Raw genomic sequence first — 21,207 nt, forward strand, 5'->3', positions numbered from 1 at the left:
TCCTACACTCTGGTCTTCCTCTGCATAGAGCTGGAGAAGGCTTGCTTGTGTCAGCCCAATCTGGTTTTTTTTTTATCTTGTACAGCGAGTGCCACTGGGGACACTTTGCAGTGATGATTCTGACACCGGGTACAAGATCTTAAAGAAATCTTAAGTCTTTGTTTTCTCCATGCTTTGCGCTCAGTACACATGGGTGCTATTCCTTGTTTGACCAAAGCTGAACGCGTGAAGGAAACGGGTACCATCGGCAGGAAAAAGTGACCTCTCTCCAGACAGTAGGAACCACTGAGAATCAGGGAGCACGTGTGTGGAGTGGGGAGGACTAGTGAGTGGAGCCTGTAGTGTGGGTGGGTGTGGGGGGTTGAGAGTGAAGGGGAAGGTGGGGCCGGCCCCAGTGGGAGTGCCAGCACCAGCCTGGCTCAGGGCTGCTGGCCGCATGGAAAATGATCTGTCATGACCCCCTCTAGGATTCTGAGACACAAGTAGTGTCCGCATCGGGGCGCCTGGGTGGCTCAGTCGGTTAAGCATCCAACTTCGGCTCAGGTCATGATCTCACCGTTCGTAGGTTCGAGCCCCAAGTCAGGCTCCGTGCTGACAGCTCAGAGCCTGGAGCCTCCTTCAGATCCTGTGCCTCTCTCTCTCTGCCCCTCCCCTACTCACGCTCTGTCTCTCTCTCTCAAAAATAAATAAAAACATTAAAAAAACAAAGCAAAACAAAAAACCAAGTAGTATCAGCATCTGCAAACCACGACCAAGAGTTTAATCACAAGCACGCAACCTTATTATTACATCATTAGCAGAGCAGTGGAGCCTGACATGGAAATACACATTACAATCTCTTTGTCTCCCCAGAAGTTGCCAAACGCAGTTCACCATAGTTAGGCTTCATTTCGTCCATAGTTCATGGCATATTCAAAGTCTTTAAAGCTCACAAGATCGTCTGAGTCTTGATCTACTTCCCTGGAAAATGAAATGCAAAGATATTTAGCTATTTACAAGTTATTTTTGTCAAGCTTATGCATCAAGAGCACTCCAGAATCTTTATTTCTTTGCATGTCTATTTGGGAGAGGCCCCTACTTGAAGGCAAAAGGTGATGCCTATTTGTTTTTTTCCTACATCGATATACCTAAGGTGGGACGGAAAGGAAAAGGTATTGATTAAAACCAACAAAAATAATATATCATACATTTAAAGGAATGAAGCCAAATGCACAGGTTTTTAAAGAAAAGCAGAAATGATGTTCTTCTTCTAGTCATCCTGCATGTTTTTTCTGTGATGTGTCAATAAATACATATGCATTACACAACAGAAATGTGGAATAAACCAACAAGAGAGAAGAAAAACGTTTTGGGAACAAGCGGCGATAATGGGAGTGATTGATACCTGCACTGTACTGCCTTTACACTCCTCGTCTCATTGAATGTCTGCATGATGCAGATGGGTCCACTTTACAGACAGAAACACTGAGCTGAGAGCGGTACACCAGTTTCACAAGACCACACTGCTACTCAAGTAGCAGACTGGGACCTCAGATCAAGATGGGTGCATTTCCAGGGGCTCCTGGGAGGCTCAGTTGGTTAGGCGTCCACCTTGGGCTCAGGTCATGATCTCATGGTTTGTGGGTTCAAGCCCTGCATCAGGCTCTATGCCGACAGCTCGGAGCCTGGAGTCTGCTTTGGATTCTGTGACTCCCTCTCTCTCTGCCCTCCCCCACTTGTGCTCTGTCTCTGTCTCTCTCTCAAAAATAAACAAACATTAAGAAAAAAAAAAAAAAAAGACCATTACATTCCCAAACCAAGGCTCTCTATACACTCTATTGCACGTTGCCTCTCTACTTACATAGAATATTCCAGAGAAAAGTGATTGTGTTGCAATTTCACGTGGCTAACTCTAGCTGCCGATGTTTTCACTGGCTTCACTTGTGGCCTGGGAAGTTCTGTTAAATCCGCACAAACACCTAGGAAGCTTTGCTGACTGACCATGAGAAGCCGTGAAGATGTGAGCTTCTGGCTGGTTGGCTGAGAGTGTGGGTGGCCTCAGCTGTGTGTCCCTAGAACTGCTGAGACAGGACCATTGCTCCCTCAACAGGGACAGAAATAGCGCCCACACCACAGGGTAAGAGAACTCACATCGCACGGCATTAGCGACACATTTCGACCATTACCGGGACAAGTAACGTTTATTTAAGAAGTATGTTTGAGAGGATACCTGATGAGTAGTGGTCACAGCTCCTGGTTGGGGGCAGGGGGGCGGCATTCGAAAACAAGGCATTACATTCCTTATGCGGAGCATTTGTAGTTGATGCAAACTCCGTTTTGTTGACATCCACCAGGACAGAGGGCGTTTTACAGCAAAGACTGGCCCAAGTAACAGAGCCACTAATCACTGTAATAGTTTTAAAGCAGGCTTTTAAAATATTGAATTCTAAAATAAACTTTCTGAATATTTCATGCCAAAGTCTCTGAAGTCTATAATGGTTCTGGATAGTGATGATAATTTTTCATTCTTTTGAAGTAGAGAAAATCCCTACTTCTCTGCCCCAGGGCAGAACCACATTGCAGTGTGTTAGTATAAAATGACTACAGACTGTGGACGCCATTATTCTTGCGACTCCTTTTGGTAAAATACACATGATGATTTCACGCTATACAGGACCAAAAGCAGAATGTCAGCTCTCTTCTAAGGGATTAGAAATAATCAGTATCACATGTGGCTGACTATGGAATAGCAACCATCACTTTTATTAAATTAGATAATTGAAGATTTCTTAATATTGCCTAAGTATTTCCCCCAAGGAATTGGATTAGATAACTGGCCTTTTTTCTTTCCACTCTGAACTGGTATGGTTGCACTATAAATCTCGGAGGGTGAGTTAAGAGGACGACCTAGAAAAGTAATGTTTAGGATAAACTGCTTCCGAGAAAACATATATATATATATATATATATTTTTTTTTTTTTTTTGGTGTGTTTATTCACTTACCCAGATGCTGAATGCTTGCAGAAAAGGGAATCCCTTTAACTGATTTTTCTCAGTGAACAACCTTCACTGTGATTACATTACATTAACTTATTTTCCTCGCTGTGTTTGCCAAAGCTTCCCAGCAGAAAATGGACACAGTGTAACCAAGAAGTGTTAAAATGGAAATGTTTACTCACAAGGTCTGTGGTGGCATTTTATTCACGTAATGAATGGAGGAATGTTATGTTTATATTTGTAATGAGACATGGTACAATACTTTCTATCTTCTGGCTTTTCCTCCTCCTCATATACTTATACACACACACACACACACACACATATACATATGTAAATATAATATAATATAATATAATATAATATAATATAATATAATATAAGAGAGGGCTGGCTGTCTCAAGGAGAGGGAAGAGGAAATTCACATTTCAGAGCTATAATTTGAAAAGCTAAAACATACTGTTTTTCATTGCAGGCGGAATTACTCTGAAGAGGGAAGGTTTCACAGCACCCACACTTGAATCACGGCGTGACAGAAGGGCAGATATGGCTGGTGGGTAGAAGTAGTGTGCACTGAGATGAGGAGACGTCATTGGGTACCAAGTTGCACCATTTCCGTTCACCGCATTCACCCTCAACAGTTCCCTCTAGTTCTGAGAGGCGAGGGTGCCGTCTCTTCGTCAGCAGCACAACATGTCGCGCTAAAATCCCCCACCAACTCGAAATGAACTCAGGGACGGGGAGAACTTTCTCTGGTTTCTGGCCGTGTCCCCACCTCTCGGCCCAGGGGAGACAACAAATGTCTGCAGAGTGGAAGAATTTGTGGAACCAACGAATCTGGAGCGAGAGTCGACAACATTATGGAATATCTACTACCTCCCGGGAGGGGGCTGGGGCGGGGGGGGGGGTCAGAGAAAGAGAGCACCTCATCGCTGTTTTTATGGAGTCTGGAAACTAGCCAGAGAAAGAATACACACCGCAGAAGGCCCCCAGGAACCACCCCTCGGGGACCCGTAAGCGAGAGTCAGCTATGGTCTCCACGCCCAATCGCATTTTGTGAACACAGGCTAGGTACAAGAGAGACCAAGTGAGAGACGAATTTTGGAAAATGAGACTGCAGAGCAGAACGCGGATGGAAGGAGTCCCTTGGGTGTCGGGCTGAACAATACAGAGATAGATATAGAGCAAGACATTGGAAACTGAGGCAGACACCTGCCACGTCTGAGACTACCCTGCCCGAGAGCCGAAGCCCGGGCACTTGAATCCAGCTACGTGGTAGCTCTTCACCAGACACGAGGACACGGATGCAGATGAGTATATAAGCTTCTATCTCAGAACTGGCTTTTCAAAGGAATTAATAAGGCTCCTGCGGATGTACGAGGGGAAAATAAATGCTGTTAACAACAATAACGGCTTTCCAGAAACGTCGGTCCAGCTAAATGAAAGGCCTTCCGGCTGGCTTGTTTCTGAAATGCAAAAGGGACTGACTTGTGGAGCAGAGACTCAGGAGAGCTGAGCTGTTCTGTGTAACTCAGCACGAACAACTGAGGCCCCTCGGGGTGGAAGGGCATGACAAGCCAGATAAAAGAGAGAGCGCGAAGAAGGGGCCGCCGAGAAGCGGGAGGCTGGGATGCTATGTGAAGGGAAATGGCCCATGAGAAAGCCTGCACTGATGCAGCGATCAGAAGCCCTTTAATCAACCGCTTCGTGTACCGTGTGCTTCAAAGGCGTCCGTATCACTTGGTATAACCTCCCCTATCGTCAGCAAGGGGTGCGACAGGCTCGCACTCTACTAGGGATGCTGTTTGGGGTGGGGTGGGGGTCTGTGTGGACCTAGAGGCTGAAGACCGAGTTAGCAGATGAGTTCCACCTGAGCAGGTGCAGAAGCAAGCAAGAAAAGTAAGTGGGGAATGGTCAGATGCATCAACCGAATTACTGCAGAGAAACGAGAGCGCAGAGTCATAGGCCTTCCAGGAGCTGTACAAAAGCGTGGGAAGTGCTTTAAAATCCCGCAGGGTGTAGACTGGGGCTTCCAGACGACGCTATTTGAACTGTGAAGCACAGAAACACCCAGGCGGGTACTGGGCTTTCTTGAGAATTTCAGGCAAGACCAGACTCTGTCCATTTAGCTAGGTTCTGGCAGTTTTCTGTTAAATTATAAACATTTTCTGACTCATAAGTGGTTATAATTACTTTCATCAGCATGAGCTTTAACATTTGTCTCTTTTGTCCTGATTGGTTAAGCAAGATTCTGTTCTCTCCTTTTTGTGAGGCTGTGTGGACTCCAACGTCCCTGCCTTGCAAGGAGCCAGGGTTTCATACTGTGAATCTTTTACTAAGGTAGGACATAGTGTTGCTTTAATATATTCTGAAGAGAAACATAGGGTTTTTTCTAATTTTAAAAATATGTAGAGTGTTTTTCACAAGTAGTAAACATTTCTTGTACAAAAATATTTACGTGATAACCATTTCTTGTGATGTCTTCAAAGTAGTAATTTCTTGGAAAACAAGTTTTTGTAAAATAATTTAAGAGTGCCGCCTGGCCAGGTCTCCAAAGCCAGATTTCAGATTGGAGTATGTGCTTTTGCCCAAGTTACTTAAAAAAGATTACAGACATGATTTTTAAAAATTAAAAATGAGGAATGGAGTGTCTGGGTGGCACAGTCGGTTAAGCGTCCGACTTCGGCTCAGGTCATGATCTCGCGGTTTGTGGGTTCGAGCCCCGCGTCGGGCTCTGTGCTGACAGCTCGGAGCCTGGAGCCGGCTTCAGATTCTGTGTCTCCCTCTCTCTTGACCCCACCCCCCCCGTTCATGCTCTGTCTCTCTCTGTCTCTCTCTGTCTCAAAAATAAATAAACATTAAAAAAAATAATAAAATAAAATGATAGACTATAAAAGTGATATTTTTAAGTGCCAACAAGAATACGAACTAGAATGTATTATAATTGCAATCTGAGAAACATGTAACTCATTTGGGCAGAACTTGAATGTGAAATGTTAAGTGGAAACTTCTCTTACGGGTTACTTTGTCTTAAAATATTCCTTAATATTATTGATATTTTTCAACCGAAGGAATATTTTCTTTTAGTCCCAATTTTCTAAAAAGATGGCCGTCTTTTACAATGCATAAAGCCTCACCAGCTAGGGCAGGGTTTGGGCCGGATAATTCTCTATTGTGGGGGCTGTCCCGTGCACTGTAGGGATCAGGAATTTTAGCAGCATCCCTGGTTTCTACCCCTGAGATGTCAGTAGCACACTCTCTCCTCGCTCCCCAGCTTTGACAGCCCAAAACGTCTCCAAATATTGCCAAGTGTCCCTTGAGGGACAAAATTATCCCTGGTTGAAAAGCACTAAGCTAGAGGAACCAAAGTTGGAGACGATTCTTTGGAACATTACAGCTAAATCTATACTTACTAAAATAATTGCTTTAAAGACTTTTTTTTTTTTTTAAAAACAGGTGATTTCAGGGGCAGCTGAGGCACACATGTTCCTTGGATGGATTATGCAGATAATTGCCTCAACACTCTGCTTGCCGACGCTAAGGTTCTGAATTGAGCCCAGAGAAGACCGCACTTGAGAGGCAAGCTCGTGGTATGATAACAGAGCCAGTGACAGGCATATCTGTGTTCCCAGCAAACACACTGACAGACAGCAATTATTTTGAGTCACTGTGATAGTCACACAGGGTTTTGAAAGTTGACGGTGTATTTGATTCACCTGAAACATGAATGAGAAATTTAATGTGGAGGCAAAGATTTAAATTAGAAAAGTTTTCTTAGTGGAATTTTTGGGGTGGGGAAAAAGGAGAGAGAATCTCTCTCTCTTTGATTCTTTATGGAATAATTTAAACTAAAGTCAAAACTGCCATCACATTAGGGACAAAGCTGTCATCCTGACTGAACAGTGAGAATAAAAATTACCCTCCAAGCAAGAAGCCCCTGCTGGGGATGAGAGGACCCGCCAATTGAAGATGTGATGATGACAGCTTCTCCCGCAAGCAGCCTTCTCTTCTGAGGAACCCGCTGGTTCTTTCCACGGGCGTGCTTGCCTCTTTGTTGATGAGAGTCCTGCAGGGCTCTATGGCAATCCAGTTGGTAATGTGTTTATTAATTTTACCTTTTTAAAGACATGTGTTAAGAAAAGCCATTCAGACACGCAGGAGAGATTAAAAAAAAAAAAAAGATATGTAGATGATTTCTGGTCTTTTCTAGGCGCCTGCGTGACTTTGGCTGTGCAGTGTGAGGTTGACTCCCCACGTGCCCACCTCGTGTTCTCGCCCCCCATCATTTAGCCCAGCCATGGCTGGAGGGCCTCCCCTCAGGACACCCCACACCGAGTATCTCTCACTGTCTTCCTGGGACTGCTAACACTGGGTGTGGTCCTCACATACATGCAATCTGGAAGGATGAAAAACTAAGGAGGTAACACACCCCACGGGACGACCCTTGCCCAGTGAGGGAACAGGCGTCAGTGGATATCAGCTCGCTCCTGTCCCTCAGGCAGGCAGCCTGCTCTGAGGTCGTAGTCTTGGCTCACTGGAGGTTCTCGTGGGATTGAGCTCTAGTTGCTTCCAGAAGGGACGAACCCTTTGTTAACACACGGTTAACAGACCCTTTGTAGGGGCTTTGGCCTTCATTCTCTGTTCTGCTCGTGCTCCCTGCGGCCATCTTCCAAACAAACAAACTGAATGTGATTCCTCATTGCAAGGTCCGCTTTCAGTAAGATCCCAGGCTGAGACATAGTAGAAAGTTTATTTCGAGAGGTGAAGTTCCCGTGGGGCACCTGGATCGTCATCAGCAATAACATGCCATGTTAAGGGTCTCATTCAGGTAAGAGGGACCTCACTACTTGAAATAGATCAGTGGGTTCCTCTACTTGGAAAATGTTTTAGAGCCAATGAAATACTGCCTTTAAGAAGAGCTCTGAAGTTTTAAGCTCCAGACAACTGCCATGTCAGGGGTCACCAGAAAATGACAGGAGAGGCATTCTCTAATATACATGGCTTATTTAATGATATTTAGTCTGTCAACAATTAGTTGTTCCTTCAGCATGAGACAATATATTCGTAAGTAGAAGAGAGGGCCTTTTGGATACAGAGGTACAGCTATGGACCGGCCATGAGTCGTAGGTGGTAGAATTGGCCACGTAGGATGAACTGTGAAGGATAAAAGGATGGCCAGATCACGTCAGGAACAAAGAATGACACAAGCCAGGCAAGACTTTGGCCTCATTAGGACCAGGCTCGGCTCTCTAGATGAAAGACAACAGTGGATGCTGTTAGATCCTTCCCCAGCATCCATCCTACACCCTCTGTGCTGCTCAGCAGCTATGTGATTTGGGGGGGATGGTTTCCCATCCCAAGTTCCAGAAGTGGGATCTACAGCCAATCACTAATAATCCTACCATCCTAACCACAGCGATTGGGTTCAAGGATTGACTGGCCAATTGGGACATGACATCTCTCCCCTGGCCACTATGGACTGGTAAAGAGTTGGCTCAACCATAATGAAGCCTAGGAGTTTTGTTTGTGGGCGAAGGAGAAGCCCTTCCTGGGATGCAGAGGCGAGGCTTGGTACGACCATAGTCCTTTTTCTACCGCACCGATGCAATCTCCACAGTTCTGGGAGCCAATGGTGTATTGATCCAAAAATTTCTGCACGTGCTTGTAAATGTCAATTATCAGCTTTGCGAATGAGGCTACACACAGCTTTGCGAATGGGGTGAAAGAGTCAAAACAGCAGAGCGAGCTGGAGGCTAATCAAACCAGGCTGGAAGCAGCCTGAGGTCAAAATTCTTAGTCACCCGACCCAGGAGTGTTGCTTGGTTGTTCAAGTTGGTCTGAAATGGACGCCTGACGCTTTTCAGTGAAAGTGTCCTGACATGCCAGGGATCTCGTCTGAAATCTTTTCTAAACCTTGCAGTATCTGGAACTGGGTAGACATAGGATAGGCACTCATAAAGACAGTATTTTTGAAATGATTATTCCACTTCAAAACGAACCCGGAAATAATTCAGATTTTCCTGTTAGGTGCTATCTCAAGATTCTGGATTATTCTCCACAATCCTGCATTCAAAGAAGTTACTTTTCTTGCCGTATCCAGCGAAAATCCCCGTTTGCAGTGCCTTAACTGTGAGGCTATTGGCGGGACCAGTATGGTTTTTTCCTTAAAGAGCGACAGGATAGATTCCCCCGTCCAAGACAAAAAAGAAAAATGGATGTGAAATGCAGTCACAGCTGGCAAAAGTGATTAACTATAAATAATGACTCACTTTTTCCTATTTACTAGGTTTTAAAAATGAGGAGGCTTATTTAAAGCTAGAAATATTTTAAAAGGAGGAAAGAATGTAATTTCAGTACGCTTGATTATTGACTACTTGTGGGCATGTGGATAAATGCAATCAACATACGGCCCAATGCCTCACTTCCGGCAAATAGTTTCATATTCCTTCCCTGTCGAGTGTTTTAGCAGAGCTGCTAATAAACAGTGACATGGTCTTTTTTCTCAGTTTGAATCTCTGGAAGAGAAATGGTGATGTAAGAAAATAGCACAGATCAGACAGCTTTAAGGATAAAGAACAAAAGCCAAAGTGAACATCTTTGAAGTAATTATAAAGAAAAATCTGGTTCCTATGCTTTAGGGTCACAAGCTCTTCTATTCTTTCCCCACAGCAGAGTCTGTATGACAGGCTCACTCTGACTATGGTGGGGGTCGGGGTGGGGGGCAGCGTGGTTCAGCAGACATGGCCTAGGAGTGAGCTTTCATCTCAGGGAGGCTGTGTGACCTTGGGCAAGTGTCTTAGCTGCTCTGAATCCCAAGCTCTTCACTTGTCAAATAGAATGGTTGGGCTATGACTTGCCAAGATTTGATACAGCTCTAAATTTTGACGGATCTAAGTTGGATTTTAACTTAGTGTCTTTGTGCATAGAAAATTTAAAAATACAACCAAACTCCTGTTAGCTATTTTTGCCTTCAAAAAGTACTCTGAATCTTTAACCCTGCAGACAGTTGTAAAGAACCATACACATATATGAATGTAAATGGGGGAAAAATGATCCTGCCTTCAACAGTGTGAAATATGAATGGAGATAAAGCCATTTCTATTTCAAATATATAATCACTTCAGCTGAGATATCTAGTATCATCTTGAACTTGATTATGAGATAAAAGAAATGGGACAGAGATGGCAATCATTTAATCTCTTAAGAACAGCTATTCTGAAGAGCTTTTCACTCTCTGCTCAATAGATTTCTCTCAGGTTATGATCCGGCTAGAAAGAAAGCATAATGATGAGGAAAATTATGTTTTCAATAACACACGCTTTTACAGTACAAGTCCTTCCACAAAGGAGGCAATAAAATGAACTCTGACCACTTTAACAGATGGCGTAATGGCTCAGTGCACAGATGTGGCCTCTCTGAAAGCAACAAGTTCATATCCTTGACTGGAGGTTTAGGAATGAGCTGAACTTTCAAGTGTAATGTGGGAAAGATTACATACTTCCAGACAAGAAAGCTGAGTATTAGTGGGTTCAGAGGCTTGGAGAGATGGACCAAAAGAATAAGGCTTAATGAGCTTCATTTTGCTAATGCAACAAACAGACTTGAAGTTGAAATATGAACTATAAACATTCGAGCCATTTATAAATCCCTAATAACATTGTTAGCCACTGTGTGCTAGGAAGCTTGCTTTTTAAAAGCATACTTCCTCGGAGTCAGAAGACACCAATGTCAAATAATGCTTATTTTCTCTAATGGTGTCATGTTTTCAAATAGAACATGTTTTTAATGATACACGACAGGAAGGGTTTTCTGTTTGCTTAGTTGTTTGTTTGTTTCATTTTATTTTATTTTTTTTTAAATTTTTTTAATGTTTATTTATTTTTGAGAGACAGAGAGAGACAGAACATGAACGGGGGAGGGTCAGAGAGAGAGGGAGACACAGAATCAGAAGCAGGCTCCAGGCTCTGAACTGTCGGTACAGAGCCTGATGCGGGGCTCGAACTCGCGGACCATGAGATCATGACCTGAGCCGAAGTCGGGCGCTTAACCGACCGAGCCACCCAGGCGCCCCTGTTTGTTTCATTTTAAAGGAAATTTGATAAATTGTACCGCAAGTTTATCTGGAAAAGTAAATGCACCAGAAGATTGAGAATACTGTTTAGGAAATAAACATGTATCAAAACATAACACAGAGCTTCGGTAATTAAAAGTGTGATTAAGGCCCAGCAATCAATGAGCGAGAACGGCATCCAGAACGTGCATATAGGAACTCACCAAAGGTGAGAGGAAGCAAGACAAGGAGCTGGGATAACGGGTCATCCATTCCGACATGGGTAAAGTTTGATTCCGTGGCAGAGCCTGCCACGTGTTCAACAAAATTTATTTGCTTCTCTTCCTAAACCACACGCTCCAGCCTCCCTGACAATTAGATGAGACTGGGAGTTCTGGCAACAGAATGATAATAATATAATAACAGAAAAACAAACACTAGCCATTGCCCCATCTAATTAAAAGCACTCACATTTCAAAGGAGAGCACAGGACCTGACAGTCACCCTAGGGACTGTGACATGGCCAAATCACACTATGTCAGCGGAGCCTCACCAGAAATCCGAGGGACTTGCTCTATATAGCTTAAAGAAACATTGTTTTAAAATTCTATCAGGTCAGGTTTTTGTTTTTGTTTTTCCATTAAATGACGATGTAACAATTTATAAAAATTAATGCTTTTAATTGTTTACACTTTAGTTTTAAATAATCCATTTAGGAAAATAAGATTTTACATCTCAGCCCATTTCCAATTGATGTGCATCACTGAGCCAGTAGGAAATCTGGCCTTAGTTCAGAATAATTATAATAAATTACTTATGCCTTCGTTTACAACATGATCCCACCATTTGAAACCTCTGGGTCTGTGGACAGTAATAAACAACATAGAAAATAAATAACATTTCATAATGAAACAATTCCCTCACATTATCAGAAGCTCTCTATTAATAAAGCCTACCTATAATCACAAAGTCACGCCAAATGGAATGACCACGAGGGCTTTTAATATGAGAATTTCAGTCGAAAGAGATAAAGAAGGTTCAGAGGGCATATGACAAGTGTTTAGAATATTATGAGATGCAGAGAATGTGCACACGGCTAAATTAATCAAATCCTAGGCTAAGACCAAGGGACTCCAAGTGTAAGTTCAGAGGGGATATTTTAGGACTGAAACCTGGGAGTGCTTCTTCATGTAACAGCTAGAAAACAGGACTTGTGTTCTATCCCTGAAATGAAAATGAAATTCTCAAGGTTGATACGGGGATGGGGGAAGATAGGAGGATGCACCCTCCTTAATAAGGTCTCATAGATTCCATGATACCCTCTCCTGCCCAGCACCGAGAATTACTTCTGAGGTGGGTGACCACTGTACTAGAAGCTGACGTGGCATTGACCTTGCTGGGTAGGTGGATGGGGGAGAAGCGCTGAGCAAAGGAACTGGCTCATCATGAGGGTTTCAGCAATGCGTAAATCACTAAGGGATACTGGGGTGCTGGTGGGCTCTTTCTAGCCTTGAGAAGAAACCGGCCTCTCCTATAAATGGCCACGTTAATACTGATTTCAGGGATTCAAATTACTAGCCCCATCCAGCGTGACATTTTCTGCCCATTATCTAGTCTTTCACGCCTCCAGGCAGGGCCACATCATTGATTACGGAGATTTTCAGCCACTAAAAAAGATCTAGATCATCATTAAAGACATTAAGTGTTGATCTGCGCTGACTAAGTGAGTTAAAAGGTTCGTGCCCTTCTAGTAACAACTCAAAGAGGATGTTTCAGGATATTTATTAAACAAATTAAGTATTTACATTATGCTCGAGCACAGAGGCACAGTCACTGAGTGCGTAAGTGTGAGAAGATGAAACGGAGAAAATTGATGGTGGCAAAACTCTGCTTTTTTGGTTTCCTAAAGTGGGGGCTGAGGACCCACCAAACGCTTGGGAAGGAGTCTGAACTGGGCAGGCATCAATGGCATCCTGATGACCACCTGCACAAATCTTTTTAACGTCGTCGAACTAAGTTAACCAAAAAGAAGTTCACCTTGACTCCCAAAGTTTTCCTTCTAGAATGTACAGAAAAGCGGTGATGAAGAGTTGGAGAGACAAGTTAGGGTATCCCCTTCAAAGCCTAAAGAAAATGGTATTATTTCTCCTACAATTCCCCACCCTCCACAATTAAAAATTTTAATGCCATAGGGGTGCCTGGGTGGCTCAGTCAGTTAAGCATCCGGCTTCGGCTCAGGTCACAATCTCACGGCTCGTGAGTTCGAGCCCCGCGTCGGGCTCTGTGCTGACAGTTCAGAGCCTGGAGCCTGCTGCGGATTCTGTGTCTCCCTCTCTCTCTCTGCCCCTCCCCTGCTCATGCTCTGTCTCTTTCTCTCAAAAATAAACAGACATTAAAAAAATTTTTTTAATGCCGTAATGATAATGGACCCCCCAAATAAAAATATTTTCTTTAGCCTGTGGTGCACACTATGGTAAAAGAACCTATGTTTTCTCGAATACAGCAACAGTCCATGAATACTAGTCCATCTGTGTGATGATTATTATTAGTTTTCCTCCTTACTGGGCTGTAACCTTGCAGTGGGCTGAGACCACATACATCTAGTTCACTGTGTGTTCTCTACACCTGACGCAGTGCCTGGCCCACAGTGGATGCAAGAAATGTGTGCTGAATATCTGAACACATGAACAGGAAAGTTTGGACACAGGAAAAAAGAAATATTCACCATCCCATGATCTAGAACCAATTGCTATGATCATTTTGGTACTTCTCCTGCTGATTAGCATAAGAGTATTTAATATCCTTCTATTTAAAATTTTTTTTTTAACGTTTATTTATTTTTGAGACAGAGAGAGAGTATGAACGGGGGAGGGTCACAGAGAGAGGGAGACACAGAATCTGAAACAGGCTCCAGGCTCTGAGCTGTCAGCTCAAAGCCCGACGCAGGGCTCGAACCCACGGACTGTGAGATCATGACCTGAGCTGAAGTCGGACGCTTAACCGACCGAGCCACCCAGGCACCCCTTTTAATTTTTTTTTTAAATTTTTTTTTTAACGTTTATTTATTTTTGAGACAGAGAGAGACAGAGCATGAACAGGGGAGGGTCACAGAGAGAGTAATATCCTTCTATTTTAAACACAATATAAACATTCCCCTCCCCCGCCCCCCCCAATGCTATGGCTTCATTTTCATTTTGTAAATTTTTTTTTTAAGTTTTTATTTATTTACTGAGAGAGAGAGAGAGAGCCAGCAAGCAGGGGAGGGGCAGAGAGAAAAGGAGAGACAGAATCCCCATCAGGCTCCATACAGGGCAGAGCCCGATGAGGGGCTCGAACCCATGAACGTGAGATCATGACCTGAGTCGAATGCCTAACCAACTGAACGACCCAGATGCCTCATTCACTTTCATTTTTAATGGCTATATATGATTTTATCAAATGGATTTTTAATAATTTACTTATTTGTTGGACTTTGAAAAAGCCCCAGTCTTTTTGTTTTTATAAATATGTCAGTGAACACATTCACTAAAAATGCTTTTTCTTAGAAATAGGCTAGTGAGTTCATTTACTCATTCATGGGACACACACTGAGAGCCCGCTAGGGACCAGGGGCATTAGGTTCTGAAGATATATGGGTGAGCAACAAAGAAACAGAGTTCCTTGCAGCTTTTAGCCACCAGAGAGAATTAAGTAATTCTGAGCAAAGTAAAATCACCACTGTGCTAAGTGCTCTGAAGGAAAGAGAGAAGGTGCTACTAGACGGTGGGATGCAGGACCGGGCGGGGAGGTCAAGGCCTCTATCTTTTTTTTTTTTTTTTTTTTTAACATTTATTTATTTTTGAGACAGAGAGAGACAGAGCATGAACGGGGGAGGGGCAGAGAGACAGGGAGACACAGAATCCGAAGCAGGCTCCAGGCTCTGAGCCGTCAGCCCAGAGCCCGACGCGGGGCTCGAACCCACGGACCGCAAGATCGTGACCTGAGCTGAAGTCGGACGCCCAACCGACTGAGCCACCCAGGCGCCCCGGTGAAGGCCTCGATCTTAAGGAAGCCGAACGGGGCCGAGATCTGAGGGATGAGAGCTAGTTGGGAGGTGCAGAAGGGCTTTCCAGGCAGATGTAATGGCCTATGTGAGGGCCTCATGGCAAGAGAGAGCAAGAAATGTTCAAGGAATGGAAAGAGTGACTGTGGCCAGAGCACAGAGTGAGGAAGAGGGTGCAGCCGAATGAGGCTGGGGGGCAAGGGGGATAAGACTTTTCTGGAGCTCGCAAGCCATGTAAGGGTTTCGATCATAATCCAAAGAGCACAGGAAGACGTGGCGAGCTTCGAGGAGAGAGCTAATGTGCTTAAGTAGAAATTCTGAAAGTTCCTCCTTGCTGCGGTAGGCAGAACCATGGCCCTCCCAAAGACGTCCACGTCCTAATCCCCAGAACGTGTGGTGATGCCACATGGCAAAGGAAGACTGGGGCTGCTGGTGGGATTAGGGTTGCTGACCTTAAAATGGGGGAGATTATCCCAGATTATCCAGGTGCATCCAATGGAATCTCGAGGGCCCTTAAAAGTGGAAGAGGGAAGTAGGAGACTCAGGAAGAGTAAGAGAGAACTTGGGAGATGTGAAGACATCGCCTATGAAAATGGAGGAAGGTGCCATGAGCCACGGAATGCAGGCAGCCTCCAGAAGCTCCAGAAGGGCGAGGAAGAGAATTTGCCCCTAGAGCCTCCAGAAGTGAGGCAGCACCGCTGACCCCTTGATTTTAGGCCAGCAGGGTCGCTTTGCATTTCTGACTTCCAGAACTAAAAGGCGATACGTGTGTGCTGTTTTAAGTCACTAAGTCTGTGGTAAATTGTGACAGCAGCCACAGGAGATGACCACAAGGGGGAGGACAGTGAGTTTGGTTTTGGATATTTAAGCTTTACACGTCCCTGACACAGAGAATACGAACATTTGGAAGCAGTCGCCTGTTTAGCCACTCACCTCACAAGCTGTATGATCTTTAAATAAATCAATTTACCTCTCATGACCTCACTTTTATCATATACGCAACTATATTTACGGTTGGTTCCGGTTCTAAATCTCTGAGTGTATAAGCTTGGAAAGAAACAAATATGCTTTTCACTTAGATTACTGTCAGTACTTGGCAATCACCGGGGAAAAGTGATATTAAAAAGAGTGGATCTAAACCGAAGGGGGAAAAGATTCTGTTTTTTAAAAAGTACCCCAAATATAAAATAATCTGGAAATACCGTAAAAAGAAATGTGTTGAATTTGTATAAAGAACACCGCAAAATTCCACTGAGCCGTAGAAAAGGATATTTGAAAATGTGGGGGGACGTGCCATATGTGTATTCCTGGTTGGGAAGGCGAAATGTTGTAAAGGTGCCAGATTCTTCCCAATTAATTTATAGGTTGAATGCAATTTTCATCAAAACCCCAAAGGGAGGTTTTTGGAACTCCACGAAAATGACTCTACCATTCATCTGGAAAATAAACAGGGAGGAAGAGCTGAGAATGATTTGAAAACAAGAAATACTAAGTCTGAGAACATATTATAGCAACTGGGGAGAAAAAGTGTGTCTTTCGCGTCAGGACACCAGGGGATACAACGGGTCACAGCCTGGAGAGGTCCCCCCGTATGTAAAAAAAAACTCAGTACAGAATATGATAATGAAGGCACTGGTGACAAATAGGGATGGTTTAAAAAATGATAATGGAAAACCTGGCTCTTTGGCAACAAGATGATTTAGATCATCACTCCATGATATATACTAAAATGAATTCTAAATACATGAAAGTTCCAGAGAGTCTTAAAATTCAAACCACAGATTCAAACCAACCACGAAAATGGAAGTGAATATTAACCTGGTCTCAAGATGAGGAAAACATTCTTAGGATAAAAGTAAATGGAAGAAACTGTGAAAGAAAAGATCACAGATTTAAATATATGAAAACCTAAAACGTCTGTACTTCAAAAAATTATAAAAAATAAGGAAAAACTGGAAAAATAGTTGTGATAAAAAATGGAGACAGGTACATACTCTCATAGAAGAAAAATGGGGGGCTCAGTCGGTTAAGCATCCGACTGCAGTTCAGGTCATGATCTCACAGTTTGTAAGTTCGAGCCCTGCATCGGGCTCTGCTGTGACAGCTCAGAGCCTGGAGCCTGCTTCAGAGTCTGTGTCTCCCTCTCTGTCTGCCCCTCCCTGGCTCACACTCTGTCTCTCTCTCAAAAAAATAAACCTTAAAAAAAAAAAAAGAAGAAGAAATGGGCAAATGACACGAATAGAAGAAAGAGTAGAGATGGAAAACATGTGAAAATGTTCAATGTTATAAGCAATCAATGAAATAGAACAAAAAATGAGATACTATTGTCACCTGTTAGACTTGCAAAGATGTGAAAAGGAGGTAACATTGGGTCATTGCTCAGAACATGGCTAGGGACGCACATGCTGCTGGAGAGACTGTCATTTGTTAATCAGGAAACTTTGCTAATTAGGCAAAATGGTAAGAAGAATCAAGAGTTGTAAAAACGACAAAATAAGTTCATACTCCCTAATATGGGATCCCCACATCCAGGAGCCTCTCCTAAGGTAATAACAAAAGTACAAACACACTCATTGTAGAGGTATTTAAAAAGTGAAAATAGCAACATGATCACAAAGCAAAGAGGTAAAAAATAAAACAAAACTCGCATTTATTTTAACAACAAAATCCTGGAGAGCAACAGGAAATAAATAGCAAAATATTAACACTGATTATCTTTGGTTTGGTAGGAATGTGGTTGGTTTGTATTTTCTTTTTCGTACCCTTCCCTATTTCCAAAGTAGTCTACGAGCAGCAGTTGTTACTTCTGTAACCATCTCTCTCCCAATACGCGTGCCCACGCGCCCAAACACAAGCACGTACACACACACACACACACACACGCACACACACCAGAATGCTTGAGCCCTCAGAGCACACACAGCCACCTCTTGTCTACCCTGCCAGCTCCCCCCTGCATGCAATCAATAGCTAAGGGAAAAATTCATGTTTGATAAAATCATCCAGAGAGTGATGGCCAACAAAGGAAAAACATTTAGCACTCCGAGGGCTTACATAATGTGAGTTTATAAGAAAGGAATGAAAGGAAAGACGTTATGGACAGAACTTTTAAAGGAATGAGCATGTTCGAACGTGCAGCGGGCAACGCGGGTCCAGGGTGCTGCCGTCTGGGTGCACATTCCTCCGCCATAGTTTTCTTTCTGTGACTGCATGGTCTGACTATTCGGATCACTTGACACTCCTTAATAATAAATATATCCCCGTATGGAAGTTTTACTGAACACGGCTCCCAGGGGAAGAGAAAACAAAACAAAAGCCTTTTCTTAGTTAGAATTGAACCACAGGGATAAAGTAACTCCACTTGGTGCTTGGTGTTACAATCTCGGAGCACTGGACGGAACAAATGCCCCCAGATGGGAACTTTTCATCTCCATTGATTCCCTGCCCCCCACTCCCACCCTCCTGAAGTGCTCTGTCTTGAGGGCTCAAGGGCCTGCCATTCGTGAGTCTCACATACTCTGGAACAAGGGAGGAAAGGCCTCTCTAACCTGCCTGCCATGCTTCCAAATTCCGACCTTCTGGCCTGAGCAATGGCATTAGTCATTCTTTCCCTTTAAGGAACTTTAGAAATTACCCAACCTACTTTTTTCATTTTACAGATGAGAAAATTAAGGCTCAGAAGCATAAAACAGCTTTCCTAAAGTTACCTGCTCAGTTGGCAACAAAATCAGGATAGAAAACCCGGTCTCTTTATGGATAGCAGGGTTCTACACCCAGCTAATAATAATTCTGGGCTTTCGGAGGTAAAGAAGACCTTTGTCAAAAATCCACCTAGGTCCCATTTGACACTGAAAGAAAAGCCAAGTTGCAGAACACAACCAGCTCAAACTATGTACACGCTGCATGTAGTACTAGGACTAAGATCTCAGGACTCCTCACTTCCAACTCGTTCTCGGATTACGTGGGGATGTGGGGTAAACTCTGGATCAGGACCACTTTGTTGTGCAATCGCTCCATAGCTTTTCACAGCCATGCAGAATTGCAGGCTGCATAAGATATGGACCTGGAATGCCCTGATCCTCCTCCCATCCAGGGTGCTCCCCAGATCCTTGCAGAATAATAGCACGGACATCATTCCAATAATTTGGGGGTGAGAAAAGAAAACACGAAAACATTTCAAAATATTAGTGCTTAAAAATTATGGAGTAAGTGTACATTTGAAAATTTTCCATTCAAGTTCTTAATTATGTTTTTCTCCCACAGATGCCAGGTTGTGCTTAAGAAAAGAGCCCTTTAGCAAAACTTGAGTTTAGCAGAAGCACTGCTATCAAAATTAGAGGAATTTCATTATGAAATCGTTTTTAATTAATACTACACAGATAGCTGTAGACTGGAGTTTTGAGCAACGGTGAGCAAATCCACCATTCAAGGGGAATGACTACCCTGGAACGTCCCGAAAAGTAGGGTTTTGCCTGAACTGGTAGAGCACCTAAATGAAAAAATAAAAGTCAATGAGAATCACGAGGAAAAGTCAAATGAGCAGACTGGAGGCGCTGCTGAGGCAAGGGGAGAATACGAAGTCTTTAGGAGCTGTAGCAACAAGACAAATGCTAATTAATGTCTCCGCAAAAAGAAAATTTGGGAAAATTCACAGCAAATGATGAAACTTTTGTGACCCAAAAAAGACTTGTTCTTTTTATGATACGGTTAATTCACTCCATTCACCCCTAGCGTACTTTGCTGCAGTTGACCCTGGAACAACAGGGGTTTGAACAGGGAAGGTCTATTTATATGCAGATTTTTCAAAAAGGGCTAAAGCCACAAGGCGTTCGTTTATGATTGCCTGCCCCAGTCTCCATGGAATCCACTTGAAAGTGACAGGTACTGAGGTCTCCCTTACTGCCCTCTGAGGATCTGGGGAAGTTCACAGAGGCCATCAGTAGTAGCCTGCCGGGGGTCCCAAGACCAGGGGTCTGAGCTGAAGCAGAGGAAAGCACAGAGGGCAGGCACAGTGCTGCGCAGGGAGCTCCAGGCCCCAGGGGTCCCCACCCCCAGAGTCCTCTGCGTGCTGGGCTTCCCAGGTGCACTTGGGTGGCTGTGAGCCTTGGGCCCCTCCAGGGAGGCATAGATCCCTCCCGGTGGGGGCCCCTCTGCCAAGCACCTCCTGGTGGCCAGGGAGGCACTCGTGTGTGGACACAGCTGCTGATGGTGACAGGCCGGTGGCACACCCCCAGGCAGGTGAGGCAGCTGTACTGTTACCTTTTCTGAACCAAAGCCACCAGGCTGCAGAACATCACCATCCCCCTAGGTCAGGCCCATGGCTGCCCCTGGCCCAGCCTGACCTGACTGCACACAGATTGTTTTCAATAAACAGAGATACTTTACTGTAAATATATTTTCTCTTCCTTCTGATTTTCTTTTCTTTTTTTTTTTTTTTTGGAATGTTTATTTATTTTTGAAGGAGAGAGACAGAGCATGAGCAGGGGAGGAGCAGAGAGAAAGGGAGACACAATCCAAAGCAGGCTCCAGGCTCTGAGCTGTCAGCACAGAGCTGGATACAGGGCTCGAACTCACAAACCCTGAGATCATGATCTGAGCCAAAGTCGGGTGTTTAACCAACTGAGCCACCCAGGCACCCCCTTTCTGATTTTCTTAATGACATTTTCTTTTTTTTAGGTTACTTTATTGTAAGGATACAGAACATGATACATATAACATACAAAACAAGTGTTCATCGACTGTTTATGTTAGAGGTCAGGCTTCTGGTCAACAGTATGCTGTCACGGTTTAAGTTTTAGGGAGTGAAAAATTATACCCAGATTTTTAGCTGCAAGGGAGCTGAAACCCCCATGTTGTTATAGGGCCAACTGTATTTGTATATCAGAAGGCTTAAAAGGGAATTTTATAAAATATAATGTACATTCTTGATTCTTAATTTCTGAAAACTAAGCAAAACAAAAACTTTAAAATCAAAAGCCATTGTTGCTCTTAATGGAGGTACAGATATTAGCGGCATGTTTCCGAAAAGCAAAGTCAAAACAAAGATACTCTTTATCAGACAGGTTACTTAATAAACTGTTAGAGGGTCATGTCAGGGTGATAAGGGAGGAAAAACAAGCAAGAAAAATTGAAAAGAAA

At 43.7% G+C, this 21,207-nt stretch overlaps 1 protein-coding gene across 3 annotated transcripts in view; it reads right to left on the reverse strand.

Moving 5' to 3' along the window:
* Nucleotides 1-739: 739 nt before the first annotated feature.
* Nucleotides 740-21,207, reverse strand: part of EFCAB11 (EF-hand calcium binding domain 11) — a 159,864-nt gene continuing 139,396 nt past the window's right edge. The window contains exon 6 of one of the 3 annotated variants that reach the window (XM_007094975.3): nucleotides 740-960. In XM_007094975.3, the coding sequence (XP_007095037.1) occupies nucleotides 879-960 (82 nt within the window). In that variant the 3' untranslated portion in view covers nucleotides 740-878. Of the gene's footprint in view, nucleotides 961-2,363; nucleotides 2,387-21,207 lie in introns of those variants that run through there. The other 2 variants (XM_042990348.1, XM_015543444.2) reach the window with 2 other exon arrangements.

Source organism: Panthera tigris, chromosome B3 (assembly GCF_018350195.1).
Source record: "Panthera tigris isolate Pti1 chromosome B3, P.tigris_Pti1_mat1.1, whole genome shotgun sequence".
NCBI lineage: Eukaryota > Metazoa > Chordata > Mammalia > Carnivora > Felidae > Panthera > Panthera tigris.